The following is a 21,944-nucleotide window of genomic DNA, read 5'->3' on the forward strand; positions in this document are numbered from 1 at the left end:
CAGCTTTTACGAAACAATTCTTAAAAGCCTTTTTCCACGACAATGAAGGTCTGCGGGAAATCATTTTTAGTGTATTCTGCAAAACTTAATAATTCAAAAAAAAAAAACGGAAAAAACAGTTTTTAATTACTGTTTACTGTTTTTTGTTGTGGTGCAATGAGTAGTAGCGAAGATTGAGCAGACGTAAAAGAAAATTCAAATGTGATGGATATGAAGATGTTTATCATATTATATTGGCAATTTAGGGTTCACCGTAAATAATGATTGCTTTTTATTGGATAATGTTATTCAATTTATAGTGGCAAAACCGAATAGCATAATTTCAACGGACTGGAATTTGATATTAGAAACAGGATGACAATATCAATATATATATGTACCTTATATAAATGAACAATATAAACCGAGATTCTACAGAACCGTCCCTGCAAAAAACTGATGTAGCCGTGAGAGAGTTCTTAATTTGTGAGTTTGGAACACTTAAGTGAGAGAGGAGAGTAAAAGAAGCTTAAAAATCGTGCAACGATTCAGGACGACTTTTCTGTCTCTGCAGAGGTACTAAAAAGTATACTATTAAGAAATATTTACCTGCTGTCCGTGGTGGGCTGGTAAGACATCGACTAGCAATGGTTCACGTGCGACGGGCGCGCCACTCCACAGCAAGGCAATGCGGTGAGGTGCAGCCCGTGCCGGGTGCCACAAAAGCTCCTGTCTTCCGCCGCCTCGTCGCCGCACCGAATGGGGTACCGTCTGCCCGCCGCAAGTCACGCGCCCAGACAGACGACCGTTGCCAGCATTAGTTGTGTTCACTGTTCATTAACATCATTACAATTACCAGCAGAACCTGTTTTATTTTATAACTAGTTGCCCCGAAAGACTTCGTACTACTAAAAGTTAAAGATCAATATTTTAATATAAATAAAATTAAACAAATATTTTTAACTAATGTTTTTAATTCAGTAATTACTCACAAAACATGTTTTTTAATACTGCGGTGAATATACTTTTATAAGAATATTTAAGAGTACATGATATTTTATGTTGAAAGATCTAATTTTCGATGTTTGGTCTTGTTTACCTATAAATATTTAACAGCTAAGTAAAGGTGTTTTAATTGACTTTGTGGTATGTACGGTAAATGAAGATGTTATTTTTACTAAATCTCTTGTTATTTATCAATTTTTTTGTCTTTCTTAGAACCGTTTAAACCAAAACATGGAAAATAAATTAATTAAATTGGTCGAGTTGTTTTCGAATATGGCGCCAGGCAAAACGTTAGGCCATTATTTATAAGGTTATTATATAGGCAGTGATAATTAATATAATGTATTTAGAATATGAATACAAATTGAGTCAATTGCACTATGAATGTATTTACTTTTGAATTTTATGAAAGTAAAGTAACCTCATGGAAAAATCCTACGATCATAAGTGGTATTCATTATATGTATATCTGTCTTATCCTAACGGTCTGGTATAGATTATTACTAATAATATAGAAGCGAAATACAAAACACAAAGAAAGCATATCTTTGGATCTAAACTTTGTAAAGTATGTGACACTCACCAATAGAAAATAGGCATCAAAAGAGTGTCACTGAGAGGAGATATGTACTAAAACAATGGCGTTATCACTTGGCTATACATTATTAACGGTACAGATATCAACCACACACGGAGGTGCAATTTGTCTGCTTGATATACTTTTAATAAAATCTGTATTTTATACTGTCGAATTATTTTAATTGATAGAAATTAAAATTGAAATATAAAGTCAATCATACCAGTTATTAAAGCAGGCCTATGTGCTATAGCGTCACCGATTGACAGAACTTTAACGGCGGACGCATCCAGTGCTTCAACTTCTGCAATTGTCCCTCTGTTACTCCTGACTACATATCGTCCAACTCGACTCGCGGGGAATGTAAGAAGACCCGAGTCTTCTAGGCCAGCGTCTGCAATCCTAGTACCGGTAGGAGATACTACTTCCACATCGGACAAATTCTCATCAATTTCAAGTGATGCCACCCCACCTAAAACGGAATACGAAATTAATCACAAAAAAACTATATAACTTTTAAGAATGACAATTCGTGGTACCTTTTAACAAAATCACAAAAATTAAAAAAGGTAGAGCAATAAATGCCTTTTTTATTTTGCATAAATGTATGTTTTAAATTTATGCTAGCATTGCAAAATAAATCGATTCAACCTTTTCTCATCAGTGCTTCTAAGTTGTAAGGTATTAATAATAAATTAGTTTGTGGTGTTATAACTACTTACCGATTTGCACATAACTTAGTGGTTCGTTTACTCGACATACGAATGGACTCCCGGGCACTGATTGTTCGTTGAAAGTGACGGAGACACGGTGCGGTTCCCGCGATACTGGCACGAAAGTTACATCGTATAGACCGCGAGCAACTGCCACAACCTTTAATTAAAATAAAAAATAAAACAGGAATTAACAGGTTATGTCATTAGAAATAAATTTTACCATAAAGTGTTTTAATCATTAACATCATTTCAGGACGTCCACTGTTGCCTCTGCTGCATTCATCGAGCACATTAAATTAAAAAATAACTTTGCAAGCTTATCTGCATGCCAAGAATATCCTACAATCTAAAGAGTTTTTAATAAAAATTAAATAACTTATTTACCTCAGCCTTCACAGTCGTAGAAGGTGTAGAAACAACGAGTTCCAGAGTACCCTCTCCTGCACCGGCTGCGTCGACACTGAACGTTACCGGTTTGCCCACCTCTACTCCACGTTCTTCTTCCGCATTGTCTTCTAAATTTAAACCCTCTAGAGTCCCTTCGAGTTCTGAAAAATTAGGTATTGTAAGAGGAACGCCATTTTTAGTCTAAGAGATGTCGGGTAATGGTTTTTTAGCGATCACTAAAAGATGCAGCTTTTTTCAAATTTAACTGTGAGACATTACGATATTTAATTTATTTGCAAAAAATGTATATAAAAGATTTCCACCTGTGATTTCCACCACTGAGACTTAAAATTTAGTAGGAATATTCCTTTTGTCAATTAGATATCAGCATAGATCGAATTTAAAAAATTCCACCACACAAGGGAAGCTGAGAGATGTTAATTAAAAAATAATATTAATTTTACTATGGCTTCATATGTGATTCAACTCAAGCAAAATATTTTTTTTGGATTGTGATAATTTCCTTAGATTTGTTTTTATTAAATAACACAAACAACATGCAGTACGATATTCTTTATGATATTATTTGGCTTTACAAGAATTCCGTGCCAGTAGGAGTTACTTTACACATAGTTTTTTTATTTCAGGTTAAAGAACCTGTCTAAAATATCATAATCAGAAATTTGGGACTAATATTCAAAGTCAAACTGACGTACTGTATTAATAGCAAACCACTTTCTTACCTCCCGGTCCGAGTCCGGTGACACGAACTCGTCGTACGTCGTACACGTTGCATGTGAATGGTGAGCCGGGAACGTGCCTTCCAGCGCAAGTCACTTGGACGCTGTGTCGGCCCACAGCTTCGGGTGTATACGTCGCCGTGTATCTACCTTCACCGATAGCAGAGACGCGTGTACGCACTGTGCTGCCTCCTGGACCCGTCACGTAAACTGTTGGCTCGCCCGCTGGAATTAAGAGAGGTTTAAAGCGTTTAGTTTTTGAGTATTATTGTAATATCTGTAACACAGACCTGCGAGCTTAGTGCAATGTTCAACGGTAACGATTCATTATTATATCAAGATTATTGGCGAGAAAGATAAGCTGACAAGTAAGTTATATTTATTTATACAGACTGTTAATGATATTTTGATGTATAATAATTTTAAATAAAAAAATAAATATTAGTCCTCGTCATGGGCTCCTACCCATCATGGGTCAATTTGATTATTAAAAGTGGCACCAATACAAAACATATACAAGGGATGTTTTGGAAATTTACGGATTATCAATATAAAACAAAATAGGCCAAGAAAGACCTATATTTATCCGTAATAGAGAATTTATATGTTCAGAAAGACATTTGATGATAAAATATTGTTTTACGAATTAAACAAAAAAAAAAGTTTTTCAAGATATATCTTAAGAACATAGTAACAGTCCGTTCTGTAGTGTCTCAATCTGCTATTTAGGAATTTGCGTTGTACACAAACATTGGGTTAACTTTCAAATAGATGCAAAAGTTGCTTGAATTACAACGGTTCGTCTATAAACATACGAGTATGAATTACAGGAGGTTATGAAAATTCTAGAACGTTTATGTGGGCATGGCAGAAAAATGGTGGAAAACGTGGTTGATTCAGAAAGTCTACGTTTAGATCAATGGGATTGCTTTTGGATTACAATGATCAATTGTTGTATTGAATACAAGAAGCGTATTTTCCTTGTTGATCAAAATTAAAAATTAACTAGAACATTATAAATTTAAAGTATTCAAACTCACCTACGAGTCTTTTGAAATATAATTCCAGAGAGCATATTCTTTTCATTTCTTTATTATTACTGCATTTGTAAATTACTACATTAAAATAGTTACACCAATCAACAAAGCGTGATTTCAAATCAGTTTCGGAAAAGATATAAAGATAACAATAGCGAATCGATGCGCTATTTGTAAATAAACACAATCAAAACATGTATAGAATGTGTAAACGTCCTTACAATATGCTTACGTATAATAACATGGAGAAGACGGTTGTTATTACTTGAGTATAATTAGTTGTTTTGAAATGTTTGCACTAGTGTGACTTACAACCTGTCGACTAAAGATGACTTGTACCAGAGATTATAGGTCGTGCTACAAAACTAAAATAACATCAGTTTTGCTGTTTTGACATAATAACAAACCAGTTATCTATTCGTGAACGATCCCTTTTGGCTGAAGTATCATCACGGATATTTTTGTGGCGAACTAGTAGTAAAGCTAGTTTTGTTAGTGGCTCTTAACATGATAAATAACTGCACACGGGAAAGTGTAAAGAAGAATTTTGTTTTTTAAAACCGCAATATATTAGGCATGATGATCAGGTAAAAACTTAATAATACAGAAATAAACGTTTTTATTTTTTTTATAGATATATGTTTAGTGATAGACTGTTGATAAGTATTACAAAGTAAGCGAAAAAAGAATGAATACCAGGGGATGTCAAGCTTTCCCAGAGGTATAGGAGGGCTTAGGTTTGTGGATGTTAAGGGTGGAAGTCTTCATCGTCCTCTGAAAGTGCCTCGGGCTGTAACTTGACATGGTATTGAAGGGCACTTGCGCGGTCCGTCAGAGACCCTGGTGAATTTGTAAAGGTACGAAGGACGATCACCTAGGAGGTTTTAATGTGCAGAAGAAGCCTACATTACTGAGTTTTTCTGCCATTGGCAGGGTATCTTGTGCATATCCAGAAGATTATCTCCCCCGAAACCAGATAAAACAAAGTAAAGTATCGAAAACTAGTGTATTCTGAAGTAAACCTTGGGATTCGTCCAAAGGTTTACTTCAGATGATAAGGTAAGTTTAGCCAAGAAGCAATAAAAGTATTTTAAAGTATTCAGAACATACTTTGAAATCCTGTGAGGTGTATATCAGCGGGTTGTGCTCGGGGGGCAGAGCTAAGTCCTGGTCCGGTGGCGCGAGCGTCCGGCGCGGCTGGTGGAGAGGATACAGTACACGAAAATGGCGAACCGGGGACTGCATGGCCGTTAAATCGTACAGACAACGTATGCACGGCTGCTTCAACTGGCTTGAAGTTAACCTGAAAATATATACAAAATTTGTTGGCATGTCTTTTTGGTAAGTTGTCTAGGTATACTAATATAGTCAATATTTTAATTCTTACTAGGTTTCACAAGTAGTATGTAATATAATGCAGATATCTCAGGTAACTAAGCGTAACATTCAAAAATTTTATTTCCTTTCTCTGTTATAACCAAACCGAAAGTAGGCATTTTATTATTTATCGGTCACTGAAAAAAATCGATGACAAAATAGTTTTGTAATAATTAAATCACTACAAACTCGGAGTGAAAGGAATGTATGGTGTAGTATTTATATTTACACAATATTCAAAACCTAAAACAAGACATATGCGTTTTATAAGTATCATAAAAATTATTAAAAATTTTCATTTAATGCTTTAAAACTCTATAAAGCATGCCAAGATTTGAAAATAACGTGACCATAGCCACTACTATTTAAAATGTATTCTAATTTTATATACCTTGAATCTAGCATTTCCTTCGCTCTGCACGTAATTTGGAACGTTTCTGCCGTTGACGGCAACAATTATTTCAAGATTTCCAGCACCTATTAACATAAATATCCCATAAATTGTTCTCTGACTTGACTCAATATTTAACATAATTTAAACAAAATATAAAGCGTAAAACACGAAATAAACTTTACTTACCGGCATGTGAAGCGTTGATTGTAAAGGAGACCGGTCTGCCGACGACCCCGGGTGAAATATCAGTGACTGAGACACGACTTGCGCTGTACGCTTTGACTAGAAAGGGACTGCCTTCTACGTGACCTCCCATTGCGCCCGCACGAACCTAGTCCATTTAAAAAAAAAACAATATAAAACATTTTTTTACTTAATTACTTATTGATTACGCATATGAAACATTAAATACATATAAAATTATGCAGATAAAAAATAAATAATTTAGTTGTATATTTGATATATATATGTTGATAAATAATAAAATATTTAGTTGTAATCTTTACTCAGACTATTATTGAATATGTTTAGTGACAATATGTAAGGGATTTTAATAATAATTATGTTTAAAGGAATTGGAATACATAAATTATATACATATGCCCACAGATTAAAAGATAGGTTCGCGATGTTTTAATGGATTTGCTTCGAATTAATCAATATAATTATAGTCTGAAATTTATGAAATACAGTATTTACATTTTATCTTATTATTGAACCCTCCAATAGTTTTGTTTTTGATTCTTTTGGAATTCTTCTCATGAATAACATAATAATAATAATATGAAATGAATAGACTTATCTACAGGGAAAACAATTGATGATAGACTTACCTCAATACTATGGTCGCCTACGTCTACTGGTACAAAAGAGATGGTATATCTTTTGCTAGCTTCGTTCTCACCAACAGTTTCCTCAGCCGATACCTATAACGTGAAGGAATAGTTTGCAGGTAGTATGTTTTATGATGTTTTAATTAAATCTAAATTCGAAAGCAGGATAATGAAGTATAGTACCTGTACTGGCACAGGTCTTCTGGCAGGACCCAACACCTCGACGTGCGGTGAGGCTGGCGAGTCGACACTAAACGTGTATGCATCTCCGACGGAGACTTTGTCGGGAGATTCACCTGAACCCGCACCGATCACTCTAGCCGGAGCTGAGATATGGCACACAAAAGGGCTGCCTGTGGATGATATTACCATGTTATTTTCTTTGTCTCAGTCGCTTGTACATTTCTGAAGGTCGTGTATGTCTCGAAACGCTATGAAAAAATCGACGAGGAACTCTTTTCATACCAGCCTATCCTCTGCTTTCTACATTGCAGAAGTAATAGAGTACAGACAAGCGGGTAGGGTTGCCCGGTTATTTGTGAGCGACTAAGTCAAAATAACTAAGGTCTGTAGATAATGAGGAGTGGAGAGCCTAGTCTTAAGCAGCTAATGTTGTTAAGAGATTATAAATAGATCTAAGTTCCGAATCTAAAAGCTTGGTGGTTTCCTAATTTGCTGAATAAATAGGCAACAATCATGTGATAGTCCTCGTGCTAACTTACTGTGAAGAGATTTAGGCTAAACGGTGAATGTCCTTTCTAAAACTCAGTGACGCTGTAAATGCTAACGGGCATAGAGAATTTATCTGTGACAAAAAAAATAGAAATCTACTAATTTACAATTAGCCATCATTTTCAGTTTTTTCATTTCCCTTTTCATCGTTCACTGATTTTTTTTATAGGAATTCTGTCGTTGCTTTTGGATACTTTTCTATCGATTTCAAAATTTTGCACCAATCGACCTTAATGCGATCTGCAATTTTCTACGTTACCAATTTTCACAGAGCATGTAACATACACAATGTAAATACCAAAAACAAATACAAATTGTATACACTTGACATTCAATTTTATAATGCTACTAAATCTTATTGTTGTCAATGTATTCGTTTTTACAATATATTCCTACATAATGTTTGTTTAAAGGTTATTACCTTGTAAATAACTTTATAAGATACACTTTGGGAATAATATATTCGCTTCCAGACTATTGTTTAATAAATAGCTAATTTTAGATTATTTTAAAATAATTTATAACTCCGCTGAGTTTCTTTCGGCTGTTCCTCTCAGGTTTGTGGTTAATTATCCGAATAGGCAATAGATTCTGACTTTAATAAGAGATAATATCCACTGTGTGTTGAATAAAGATTTTTTTTTAAATTTGAATTACTAGCAAATTACTTAGCTAATATCAATTGAAAATTATTTCCAATACATTAACATTAACTGCATGATTAACTTCAAAATTTCAAAATATTTCGAGCATTATGGACGATCACATACTTCCAATACAAAGTATATGTGGACAAATAAGTGTAGTAAACATATAAGTACATATATAAAGTATATGTATAAGTATTAAGTATGTACCGGGTACATGGTCGCCATTAAATCGCAGCTCGACGGTGTGTGGTCGTGGGTCACGTGGCGTGAAGCTGATCGCGTATGTGTGCGCGCCCTGAGCCGCCGCTGCCGTAGGTACGCGCCCTCCATTCACCGTCACTTCCAAGTTGCCCGGTCCAGCCGCCATTGTCTCCACTAAAATAATATGATTGACAATATACTTAAGAGATTTTCACCTATGTACAGATTCATCACGATATCTCTAGAATCATAAGGCTTAAAGACTTGAAATATAGAAGGAGTATACCTGTTGTTGAGTTAAGAAGGGCTAACAAAAGAAATTTCGGAATTTCACCGGCAAGGGTGTGGAAAGTGCGTTTATTAAAAAAATGCTTATTTTAAAACCATAGCACTCAGGTAGAACAAAATTAGCAAAAATATTTTTATTGGCATATTAAAAATTATCAAAATAAATATAATGAAAATCCACCTACAAAAGACGTTGAAGTCGAAGGGGTAAAGGGACAGCTACTAATATATAATACGCTTACCTAAAAATGTCACCGGTTTCCCAACAGTTCCATGTGCGACGTCCTTAACACGGATTGCCGAGACGTCATACACCTAAAAGTACATAAAATAAAATTTAGTTGCTTCGTATAATTTAACGCTTGTGATTCACAATGTGGACAGACGACCTTGTAAGGTCGTCGTAAGACGCTGAATGCACCTCCTCAACGGAAATCTATGGAGGAGGCCTATGACCAGCGGTGGATGTCTCACTGGATTGGAAAGTTAAGAGGCAGAGAGCGAGTCACAAGGCTCGCAGAACAGATAACTTAAAGTTGTGGAGATCATGAACCGGCTGGCGCAGTTCAGGACGTCCGCCCACAAGGTGAACGAACGTCCTTGTTAAGGTCGTCAGAAGACACTGGATGCTGACCATTTCCAACGAATTCTATTGAAAATCTGTGAAGAGGGTCTATATATCAGGAAGAGGGTGTCCTAATGCTGAAATAATAATGATGGTGTAAAATGATTGTTTGGTGATTTATTTGGTGATTGAAAATGATTGGTTGGTGATTTCTTCATGTAGAGATTTCAGTAATTAATAATAAAAGCATTTTAATTTAAAAAGATATATGTACGCACCTTTAGATGGAAAGGGCTTGTAGGAATGGGCACGGAGTCAACAAGAACGTTCAGTCGATGTTCGCCTACTGCGCGCGGTACGAACTCTGCACGGAAGACAGCCGTGCCCGCTGCCGCCACGGCCGCCGGGACCGACGCGCCGTTTGGACCTACACCCCCGCACTCACGCTCAGCTCACCGCCACGCCCCAACCTCTTTTCTACGACTACCTTCCTCAAACCCCTACTATGATCCTCCAATTATCCCAAATACTAATTTCAATCGACTTTTACCAGGTTTCTCATTTCTCTAACTTTATGAATGTTAGAAGTTAGGGCGAAGCGGATGAGCTTTATAATAAAAAAAAAATAAAAATAATGTAGAAAAGTTACGTCATTGTTATTATCCTCTCACTAGTAAAATAACACCTATATCTCATCGGAATATTTCGTGTAATATTTCCTCTGAATTACAATTGATATTTCTGCATTTACAATAGCTCAACGTTAGGTTAGTGATGATTAAATATAGATATCATAAAAATATTAGAAAATGTAGCGTGATATCAATATGCGTGCAATAAGAAATAACTAGAATAAAGAAATATAAATTAATCTGGTGGATGTTGTTAGAATAGCGAAAGCAAGTGAAGTAAAATGTTTTAAATCCTAAAACTATCACATCTAATTCCATACTCTCATGATCATCGACCCCGTTTATTTATATCTGATCGCAATTTCGTTATATTGTTTCAATTTAATTTTTATTTCCCTCATTTAAACCACCCTGGAAAGAAACAATATAATTCTAATAATATTTATTGTTCTATTTTTGTAAAGATGTATTGTAATGAGTTAGTACTTTACTGGCTTTGTCGTATTTATGTTTGCTTATAATGTTTACTGCAAGCCAAAATGTCAAATTGTTGGAATTGAAATATTATTAAGATAATTTAATAAAGAACACGTTAAAAAATAAGCAAATAAATTAAAGTTACTCTTTATTTTTAAGTTAAAATGAATGTGAGAAAAGTTTTTGTAAATCTGTCCATTTAAAGGCACTAAAGTGTACAATAAAAGCAAAACCACAGGTTATCTAATATTCTGATGAAGGGTTACATATTTTTGAATATGCCTTGCAGTTTTCATATTAAAGACTTACCTTCAACATTAACCTCAATCTGGTCAAGAGTGGCAGTTGGATGGTGAAGTGTCAATGATGCAGGCCTGTGTAATGGTACAGGCCCTGGCAATGTGACTCTTGCTCCACCACCTCCGCCTTCTGCCACAGCCACAATGAGAGGACAACCGGGAACTCGCATCTGTCACAAAAAGGGTTATTACTTATTAGATATTGTCGAAGAAAAATTAATTAAGAAGACACTAAATGTAAGCACTTGGTTTGACGATTAAAAATTTATATGTTTAAAATAACTTTGGTTAAATATAAATTATAGGTTCTCTATTTAGGAAAAGCAAATAACCAGGGCGATTCTAATTGATTAAAAATTATTAGTAACAGATTTTTTCTCGTTTCAGGCAATCCAGATAACTATTCCCATATAGTAGTGCATAAGTACATTGATTACACGGCTAAGTATTTGATTAGGTATAATGACGTAAGAATGCGCTTACAAGGTGGCAAAATATAGATAAATATCAAGATATTGTGAGAATCGATATAAGCTCAAGTAAAGCAGTAATCAAAAACTTTACAAAATCATGAAATTACATGAAACTAAAAAATTATAGAATATATGGGCTTCTAGTGTCAAGTTAAAAATTTAGTACAGGTTATGGCTGTCGTAAATTCGAAATGCCTGTAATGCAATGTAATGAAATATAACATGAGAACAATGAACAATAAATTTTATAATTACTTTGAATAACCCAAAAATGGACAGTAATCATTATTTTAGCCGTAGAGTGCCCACAGCTAGACAAAGACATTCCCCATAGATTTCTAATAAGACCGATTGGAAGCGGTCTGAACCTTAACTATGTCGTCTTTTCACCCTGTTGGTGGATATGCTATGCTACGGTTGCCAGTCTTTGGTCTCAACTCCAGAATCTTACCAGAACGGATATTGGATCAGATTATTACGAATCGTTGGGTTTATTAAAATATTACTTACTACTACGTGCACTTTCTAAAATATACAAATGTGTAAACGCATTCTTTAATTTCTTTTCAATTGTTGATGCCCACTGATATCGTCTATTTCCTTCACATTTACACGAAAATTCTGTCAGTATTCCAAAAGCTATTAAATTAAGCTATTTAAAAATTAGGTAACAAAAAATTATAACAAACCTTATTAAAAGTCACGTTGACAATATGTTCACATGCTTCAGTTGGTGTGAAGGAAACTGTGAACCGAGCATTTCCCTTTGCAACAAGAGATAAAAAAGGATTATTGATATGAGAATATTACGTAGAATAAACTGTATAGTATAATTAAGTTTTTAGTACAGCTCTTTAAAATATATGTATATTATATTTTTTCATGAAACAGCTAAATATTTAAAGATAAATATGTTTACAAAATATTTATGTTAATGTACCTGTGGATGAACTTGTGTGGGAATATTTAGTCCTCTTGCAGCAACTGTAATTTCTAGATTTCCTTCTCCAGCTTGTGCTGCATCTACTGCGAGCTGCACCGGCACTCCGACGCGTGCCAGGGCCCCCCCACTCACACTTACTAACTTTCCATCATACGCCTTACATACAAAAGGCGTTCCCTATAATAGTAATTTAATTAGTAAAATACAGATTTACGTAACTTAATTTTAATGTCAAAATTGAGAGAAAAGTAAATTTTATTTTTAATTCATTATATTAATAATTTAACAAAGATGACTTTTTTTTAAGTCTATGTCTGCGCGCCATTAGATATATTATAGTTCGTCGTCTCACTCGCTGACTCACACTCGTGATTTTTTCAATACAATACCCGGCGACAAATATTGCACATCGATGTTTGGAAAGATAAAATCGGCTAACTTCATAGAGCGTTATCTCTGTCGCGCGACTGTCATACTCTTTCTAATGGTCGATGTGCAATTTTTATCGCCGGCTACTGTACTTGTGCTTTCTATATTAAATTAACACTTCAATTTTAGGTAAATATTCATCCGAATTTTTTAATTTCTGATAATTATTCATGTTTTTGGCGTAGTAAGTATAACATTCAAAGCATAATTTACAACTTTTTGAGACAATATGAATGTTTTTTATTTATATCTGGTCAATACTCGTGATATTAATAAAAGAATAGTCTAAGCTCTCGTTAAAAAAAAAAAAACGTATCATAAACGCACAAAACTTTAATTTTTGTACATAAGATATAGATATTAAGAGATAGAAACATTTTATTACTATAATACTAAAGTAATTAATCGTTGGCAAAATTATACAATTCGCTTATGTACTAAATAAAACTGTCTTTGTTTGAAATCAAACTCGCACGCAAGTAAACACGTATATAACATAAAAATTATGGCGTAATTAGATTCTAAAATTTAAGAGGTGTAATATAGAAACATGCAACAATTTTTATATAAACCACATTAGTTTACGCTCGTGTTTTAAAAAAAAGGAACAAGTGTTATTTATGTAATTTACATTTACAATATGTAATGCTTCAAAAGCGACTCTAGCTACCGTTTATTGCAAATAAAAAATATATTAAAAAGCTTATTAAATTGTTATTATTTAAATTATGATGTCAATGGTTATTATAAATGTAAGTTAAACATAATTATTGGTACCATGTATATTCTGAATTTTGAATGCTACTTACAGGTACGATCTGATTATTATAATGTGCAGTAAGAGTGTGTGGGCCAACGTTTTTTGGAGTAAAGCTGGCTACGAGTCCTGATGTTGCATCACCGGTCAGGCGTACTGGGACATCCCCTCTGGGCCCCCTTACTGTTACTGTTAATTCTCCTCCACCAGAACCCTCTACTCTTACTGAACATGATGCTACTTCTCCTACCGGTATCAATTCTGCAACAAAAATAACGATATAATACACTTTAACAAACAAATTTATATTAACATCGAACTGTGTTTACCGCACATCAATTTTTGAAAGTTTTTAATTTTTTTTAAATTTAAGTGAATTTTTTTGACCAAGGTAACAATGTTTGTGTACAGTTCAAGTATCTACTGCTTTTTAACAGTGTTAATTGTCATAAAGTGTAAACTTTAAATATTATTATAATAAAAAGAACACGGGTATCGTCATAATAGCATGTTTTTTTCCAGCTAGTTATAATATTATAAACATAATTACCAATTTGCGATGTGTCTATAGTAACTCTCTGTGCAGGTGCGACGTCAAAGACGAACGGCGACGATGGTACTGGTTCACCGTTAAATTTTATGTCCACCCTATGCGGAGTAGGTGTTTCAGGCCTCCAAAATACTAGGCACCGTCCTCCGCCTACGACCTTAGAAAAAAGTGTTGGTTATTAAAATACGATAAAAAGATATAAACTATTTATTTAACATATTTTTAATCAGAAGAATATCTTTTAAACTCTACAGTGTTTGCAATCGAGGAAATTTGTTGAATTGAAGTTCGGACAAAATGTAGTGTTTTGATTATCAGGTCATTACACGCACGCAGAATTATATGTTGTGTTTCATTGAACACTCTTCTAAGAACGCTTTTCTAACATATATGTCAACGGACATTTTTGAGATGACATTAAAAAAAAATTAAGGTTCTGTTGTAAGCGCAGCTTTCGCGTCATTGTTAGATTTAAGACGGGAGTCGTACAATGATTATATTAATTGATTGTAATATTTTCTAACATTCTCTTTATTATTTCATATCAAAGTGAAAATTCATTAAACTTACTTGAACGTGATTAGGGACTTCCCCCTCATTTATTGAAATTTCTAATTGCCCTTCACCGGCAGCGCTGGCATCCACTGAAAGAGGAACAATAATTAATTTAATTATATAAACATTGGCCTTCTATTATTCTGACATGTTGTTTGACGCGTGTACTACGTAACATGTCAAAATAAAATAATTATAAATGTTAAAACATTCCTCATTAATATATTTTGACGTTGAAATTATTATATACATTTTGTTTAAATATATATTTACATATTATTTTACAAACCTTTGTAAACATGAAATACTTCTTAAATATAACCAGTTAAAATTATATATCAATAAATTCTCTCTGTTAAAAATTATTTAACTATCATTTGTATTCTATTCTCAATATTCTATATAGACAAAGCATCGGTCTCCCACAAAGATCGTTAAGACGGCCACCGGTCTGACGCTGCCCGCATGCAGTGACTTCCCGTCACTTTGGGTATGTCGTCCGACGATCTAACGAAGTGTTTGCCAGAAAAGGTTTATTATTTTTGTGATATTACTTTATGTGTGTGGTTAAGAAATAGGTGCTTTACTGTGCAACAACTATGTCTGCTAGTTTAAACCAAGACTCGAGTTCGTGTTCCGAACTCAGTGAAAACAGACTTTGCTATTTCGTAACATTGCTTCTAATTCGGTCTGTATATTCACAGAGTTACACGGAAGGAGTTAGCTTGCCAACTTTCTCAATGTTGCTTAGGTGTAATATGAGCGGGTCAATTGGACAAGTTTACCTCTAAACTGGCACTGTTGTCCAACTACAGCGTTTCCAACGTCTGTAACTTTGATAAGGCTTGAGTCGTACACTTTTGCTACCAAAGGACCGGCAGCTAACTTGTCTTCAGCTATAGAAACCTGAAACATATTGACGTCGAATTTGTTGAATGAGCTTTTGGTACAATAATTTAAAAACAATATAATAAAAATTCATTTCATAATATTTATTAAACCCATTAAAATTCACTTCGTAATTCAGAAAAAGATTAATTGTATGTAAATATTTGTTCGATTAAGATTTTGCAGTACACTGCGGAAAGAGTACCCATCGGCACTTCTTTGTTAAAAAGTTGAAATCAAAGCTTTTCATATTTCACTCCTTGTGCAAAAAGAGATTAGAATGCGATTTCATAGAACAGTGATGGAACACAGTATGTAATTGTGCCACTGGCTTTATATTATTCATTTTTAAAATTCTAATAATTTGAGTTAATTGGTTTAATTACTGTGTTTCAAATTGTATTTAGAAAGTTCATTTAGAAGCGTAATGATACCAACAACTTTCGATTGTGTAACTCTCTGTCTGCGTATAATTTCATTATTCGGAACGTGTGTCGCAGTGAAGGGACAGGTTGGAGCACAAAGGAAGTTCAAGCGTGCTTTAAGAGTATAATGCAATGACTACATGTAGGTTTTGTAGATAGAGCATGTATGTACGTGAGTGTAATAAAGCACTGAATTTCTGCAGGTGTCTTTAGAAATCCAAGCTTAGATACAAACATAACATGTCCAAATTTACCCGTTATTTTATTGAATATTATTGTTGAAGTTTATGTACATTATTTAGAGTATCAAATTTCTTTCAATTATAAATAAATTTAACTAAATTAAGATAGTAATTGTATACTATATGCCATGGTGAGTGTTATTTTGCAATATAAAACTAGATTCATGCGATCAAAAGCAGAATCCAATTTATAATGAAAAAGTTTATTAAGGTTCGCTTTCATTGAGTCCAATTTAATTATATTTATTTGTTTGAGTGGCTTTGACATTTAAAGAATGAGGTTGCACTACATCCGACATTAGACCTTCAATGATATATATATGACTAATCAGGCATGGCATCTAAGATTCTATATATAAGTAAAACTATATCTCTTTGATTTAAAATGGCATTACTAAAATATTAGTTTTTGTAGTACTATTATTTTTTTTATAAATTTTACTATTATTTTAATTAAACTGAACTCTTTGTTTTAAAAACTATAATTGATAAGCAATGTTCGTAAAAAAAATAGCAAATTTAAAATTCTTTCAAATTTAGCAAAGTTCCATAAAAGAATAATTTTTGTTGGCAACAGTTACCACGACAGATTAATATATAAATAAATCAATTTCAAGTTCATTGTGTTATTCAAATAAATAATAAGATTCATTTAAGTAAGTAAAGAACACAGAGATCTATTAATTGATCTATATATTTCTATTTTAAAACTTCTAAATAGGCCATAGATGTCAAATAAATAAAAGCAATATAATATAGTACCGCACGTACACGTTTTGTGGAAGTTGATTTACAGTTTATAATAACGTCTAAATTTATGTAGTTAACATTTAGACTATTTTTGTTTCTTTAGCAATCATGTGAAGACGAAACTATTATGATAAAATTTCATTCTAGTTATATATTTATGGATGACTCACGTCTATGAGATGTGTGCCGACTTCTTCCGGTGTGAACTCAATGCGGTATACCCCCGGTCTCTCGGCGACGTCTAGCACTCGAGCCGTTACCGGACGTCTGGAGGGAGCTGTCACAGTCACTCCAACCTGAAAATTGGAACATGTCACATTAAAATAAAAAAAAAACAAGACTTGAAATTCCTTATTACGATAGGTAATTAATAGGGGAGCTTTCTGCCATCAACTGCATTAAAATTTTCGAAAAAAAAACATCTTATTAAGAAAAAATGGACTCAATTTTTAAACGGTATATTATGATCCGAGAGTTTAATTTCTAATTAATTTTTAAATTTATGTTGCTTCTTATAGGAGTGATATGTCACAATATGAGATGAGTGATACTTATATTCAAAATAATTTTATTAAGTGAAATAGACATTTACACGCACTTTTGAATCGTCAACTATTTTTAACATTACCGGAATGCTGATCTGCTGAGATGAGTCGGCCAGAAAGTCAACAGTTGCTCTTTTTTAAATGATAGTGTCGAAAGTAAAAATCTCAATATTGAAACTCTTATCATCATACTTTGACATGCTTACGGTTTTGAACTGGTAACCTTTAATGAAGGCAGTGGGTAGGGCAAGTAGTTTAACGAGTGGTAGTTGGGGCCTTAAGTTACAGTAGTGACCTCGGGACCACAAGTCGGTAATAAGGCGGCTAGAAGACCTTGTTAAGAACGTTGGAAGACGCTAAGACATATGTCTAACAGTGGACGCGCTTCGGCAGAAATAATAGTGTATCTTTAATAACTAATAATGTTTAATTTCTTTTATCATTTATATGTGCTTGTGTTTGTGATCTTAATATATTTGCAAAGCCGAATAAAGCATTGTAGTAAAACCTACATAGTAGTGCAAAGTTGTTATTAGATAAACCAATTATTACGTAATACGTGTTCATTATTTAAGGAAGTATCAATTTATATCTCGTATTATTTGTAAATTGTGCAGATAAATGTGTAAAGGGAGCTTGGGAGAGGCGGGCCGATAGGCAATAAATCTTAAATTGGCTGTGTCGATCGAAAAGGCAAAAACGCCACAGCTTTTAGCGTGCGTGCCGGTATAAATCATGGCAATAATGTGACTCTCACTTTGACGTCAGGGAGGGATAGAGCGTCCGACGAGAGGCAACAACGGAAATAGCCGTATTTGAATATTTAACTCGACTACGAGATTTTTATACCGCACACTTTATACATTTATATTAAAATGTATTACATAAACTCACCGAAAATCGTTAAGTGCGTCATAAATCATATATCAGAGAAACGAAATTAGAAGATATGTACATAAATTATACTTTTTTTTACTAGTCAATTTCATTAACATTGCATTTCATTTTTAAGATTTATTTCACAGAAATATTATCACATTTGCTCTTGTGCAAATAAACTTATTTCCATTAAAAATCATTTGCACATACTAAAAGTATAATCAAATTTAAACTTAAATGTTAAAAAAACTATTGTATGTTTTAAATATACAATAAACATATATATGTATATATGTTGTATGTAATAAACTATTATATGTATGTATATGTATAAATGAATGTGTTTCTCTCTTTCTGTACTGGGTAGATTCAAAAACATACAAATATTAGGTAAATATGCGGAAAGACTTTTGAAGATTTTTTTTTGTTTTGTCGAATTATGTTTGTGGTATAGATATTGCCTATTTGTTCAGATTTAAATTAGATTCATTATATATCAACGCGTGAACAAGTAAACCGACCTATATATAATCATTAAAAGTGATTTCATCAAAGTTATAATCAATTTTCTCACTGTTATAGATAAAAAGTTACAAACTATCAGTCACGAAGGTCATTAACCTACTTCTTTAATAACTGAAAAGAAACCGTGACAGTTCTAAGATCGTTAAAATAATAGTTTACGTAATTATTCTTTCATAAAAGAAACTTATTTATAATAAAAGAGAATATTTACAATATGTGCCAATTAGATTCTGTTATGGACTCACTTAAATCCGGACCGTGGTAATAGACATTTTATTAAGTTTCCTTTTTATTTATAAAGACATATTAATAATTACATATAAGTTTACTACATAGAAAATTTTAACGCACAAAACATATGATTAAATAATTATTATCATAATAGGATTCCAGCAAAGGCACTATTCGTTAGTCCGTTTATTAAACAGATGAAAGCAAAAAAAAGATAAGAATTTTTTCGAGCACATGATCGCTGTGGCTTTATGGTTAAGATACTGCAAACGTATTGTAGGATGTCGATCTACTTTGGTACTCTTAGAAATCTACGAGAGACACTAATTTACATCAGCGGACGTCTACGGCTGAAATGATTATGATGACGATATTTTTGAAGCCTAAAAACTGAAAATTTAAAAGTTTGTAGTTTCTCACGGTGAAGTTTAATAAATAAAACATAAAGTAAATTAAAAGTATTCATTGCGTGGTAGTTAAAAGAAGGTATGTTCGTGTTAAACGAAGCGAAGTCGGACTAGTAATCGAGTGCAGCCATGTACGGGGCTGCCTTTCTTAACCACTGCGAAACAGTCGTTTTTTGACATTTGTTCCTATAATATCATCCTTACAATACCCACATCGCTAAGTCACAACAAGTGTACTACAAGCTCCTACAGGTTAAGTTTATCAATTATCGTATATCAAAGTTATGTGTAATAAATCGGTAAAAGTTGTTAAGTCTCTCACCTCACTTTTGTTGAATGTAGGAGCTCCTGGCGAGGTGGATATTTCAAAGACGGCCGGCACTCGTGCGGGTATGAGCCTGGTCGACTCGCCGCCGCCGCCCCCCGCCGGCCCCGCCATCACCTCGACCTTCCACGGAGATCCTGAACAACAAAATTCATAGATAAAGTATGCATCCTTCAATATTATCACTATCGACGAAAATAGACGAATGTCATCGGATACGGACAGCGCCAGTGTCCGTTATCGTGGTAATCTTTGAGGGAGGTCTATGCCTTGAAGAGGGCGCCTATCATCTGACATGATGATGATGATCGTAATTTAATTTCAATTATTAATAATGTGTAAGTCATAATTCGTGTAGTGTACCTGTCAATGTTCAATTTCAGTTATGTGTAAATTGTCAGTGTTGTGTTCCTTAAATAAATAAACACTTGGAAGTTTTGCACTTTAAGTGTTCGCGATTTGCGAAATTAATGGTATTACTTTATTACAATATCAGTTTATTTAGTTATCTTGTTTTTCGGGCGTAACTTTTTACATATAAATATAATTCAAATCTTTGATGTCTGTTATTGTCCGAAGATAACATCTTTTTTTTTAATAATGTTCTCTAAAATTGAATTTGAGATCTAATGGTATAAAAAAGTATGAAGTATTATCGAAACAAATGATAAGTTCGATTATTATTTCAGCCATAGAATATCTACAACTAAACATAGGGTTCCCTTGTAGATTTCCAATGGGACTGATTTGAAGGTAGCGTCTTCCGACGATGTTAATAAAATCAAAATCAAAATATTCTTAATTCGAATAGGCTGTTACAAGCACTTTCGAATCATCAATCAACATAAAATTTCAGCATTGATATCTCAAGCTGGAAGCTTCTACCGGCTCGGAAGGCGGTTCTGCTGAGAAGAGCCGGCGAGAAACTCAACAATTGCTCTTATATCAAATATAATTTTATAAAAAGTTCTTGACAATAATATGCTTTCTGGGTGACCATCAACATTATATTTATCTCAACATCGGAATTTCGGTTATTCTTAGTCGTCAATAGTTATTCTAAAAATGTTGTCTGTCCAGCTCCTGGGTGGATGGCCACGGCTGTGCTTGCCGTTTAGTCGTTTACATAACAGAACCTATAGGCCCGAGTGGCTATTAATTCTGCGCACTATGTGGCCTGCCCACTGTCACTTGATCTTGCCTATCCGCGAGGCTTGGTTTCTTTAGTTCGTCTACAGATCTTTTCATTCCTGATTCGGTATACAAAAATCCCGAGCATAGCTCTCTCTTTTAGAGTCTGTGAGCTTTTCAATGAAAGCTGTAGGTTTGATATTGGAGACTAGTTATTACTAGTTCGAATGTTTACAAAAATAAATACAACGTTTTTTAAAAATAAAATTGATTATAACTATTAATGTCAGAATGTAAGTGCGTTTGTGTACGGGACGTTCGAAACTTCGTTATTGTTATAAAACTGTATCCGAGAGTCCCGAAACTTATGAATACCTAATATATTTAGGTAGTTGGTAAACATAACATATGTGAATAACAATCAATCAAGACGCCGATACACTTATTCCACTTGTTCCTTGGTTTGACAAAGTAAAAATAATTACAATTTTTACAAAATCACATATTCTTTAGTAGCCTATATGTAACTTGCTCTAATTTTTTCCATATTGTGAACAACTTTGTGAATAGTAAGTACTCTAGATAATAAAGTGCCTCCAGTGCCCATAACTCTAGTAAATTTTTACCATGGACACGGGGCTTACTATTTATTTTACATCTCCATACTTAAATATGTCGCTGAGGTCTGTACAGCGCGTAAATTTATTAGTATTCGTGATTTTTATATTATGAAGAAAAAAATGACCTGTTGGTATTAATGAAGTACAATATAATAAATAATCTATTTAATTAACCAAAAAACTCCTTTATGACTTCACTAACTTTGCGATTCAGTCACAAAAAGGGACGTAAAAAGTTCACGAATGTTGTCTCTAACAATGCTGAGAGCCAGACATAATTAAAAGCAGAAACATATAATTTAGCGAATCATACTAATTATTGTTGTTATTCAAGCTTGGAGACTTTATTATTCCAAAAACAAGTATGTCTATAGGGAATT

General features: G+C 33.6%; 1 protein-coding gene across 1 annotated transcript in view; it reads right to left on the minus strand.

Moving 5' to 3' along the window:
- The window catches only part of jbug (filamin-type immunoglobulin domains fbug), an 85,458-nt gene that overhangs the window by 9,907 nt on the left and 53,607 nt on the right, over nt 1-21,944 (minus strand). The window contains exons 21-42 of the mRNA XM_068772796.1: nt 19,811-19,950; nt 17,072-17,197; nt 15,382-15,502; nt 14,612-14,685; nt 14,042-14,198; nt 13,544-13,752; nt 12,303-12,482; nt 12,052-12,126; nt 10,900-11,059; nt 9,760-9,908; nt 9,159-9,231; nt 8,635-8,802; nt 7,229-7,398; nt 7,046-7,138; nt 6,399-6,543; nt 6,210-6,295; nt 5,552-5,744; nt 3,408-3,629; nt 2,662-2,825; nt 2,284-2,434; nt 1,785-2,033; nt 589-809 (exon numbers count right to left, since the gene is read on the minus strand). Coding sequence (XP_068628897.1) covers nt 589-809; nt 1,785-2,033; nt 2,284-2,434; nt 2,662-2,825; nt 3,408-3,629; nt 5,552-5,744; nt 6,210-6,295; nt 6,399-6,543; nt 7,046-7,138; nt 7,229-7,398; nt 8,635-8,802; nt 9,159-9,231; nt 9,760-9,908; nt 10,900-11,059; nt 12,052-12,126; nt 12,303-12,482; nt 13,544-13,752; nt 14,042-14,198; nt 14,612-14,685; nt 15,382-15,502; nt 17,072-17,197; nt 19,811-19,950 — 3,326 coding nt within the window. The remainder of the gene's footprint in view (nt 1-588; nt 810-1,784; nt 2,034-2,283; nt 2,435-2,661; nt 2,826-3,407; nt 3,630-5,551; nt 5,745-6,209; nt 6,296-6,398; nt 6,544-7,045; nt 7,139-7,228; nt 7,399-8,634; nt 8,803-9,158; nt 9,232-9,759; nt 9,909-10,899; nt 11,060-12,051; nt 12,127-12,302; nt 12,483-13,543; nt 13,753-14,041; nt 14,199-14,611; nt 14,686-15,381; nt 15,503-17,071; nt 17,198-19,810; nt 19,951-21,944) is intronic.

Source organism: Battus philenor, unplaced genomic scaffold (genome assembly GCF_028537555.1).
Source record: "Battus philenor isolate CCGP_79_NKW_IND1 unplaced genomic scaffold, ilBatPhil1.0.hap1 SCAF_5, whole genome shotgun sequence".
Classification (NCBI taxonomy): Eukaryota; Metazoa; Arthropoda; class Insecta; order Lepidoptera; family Papilionidae; genus Battus; species Battus philenor.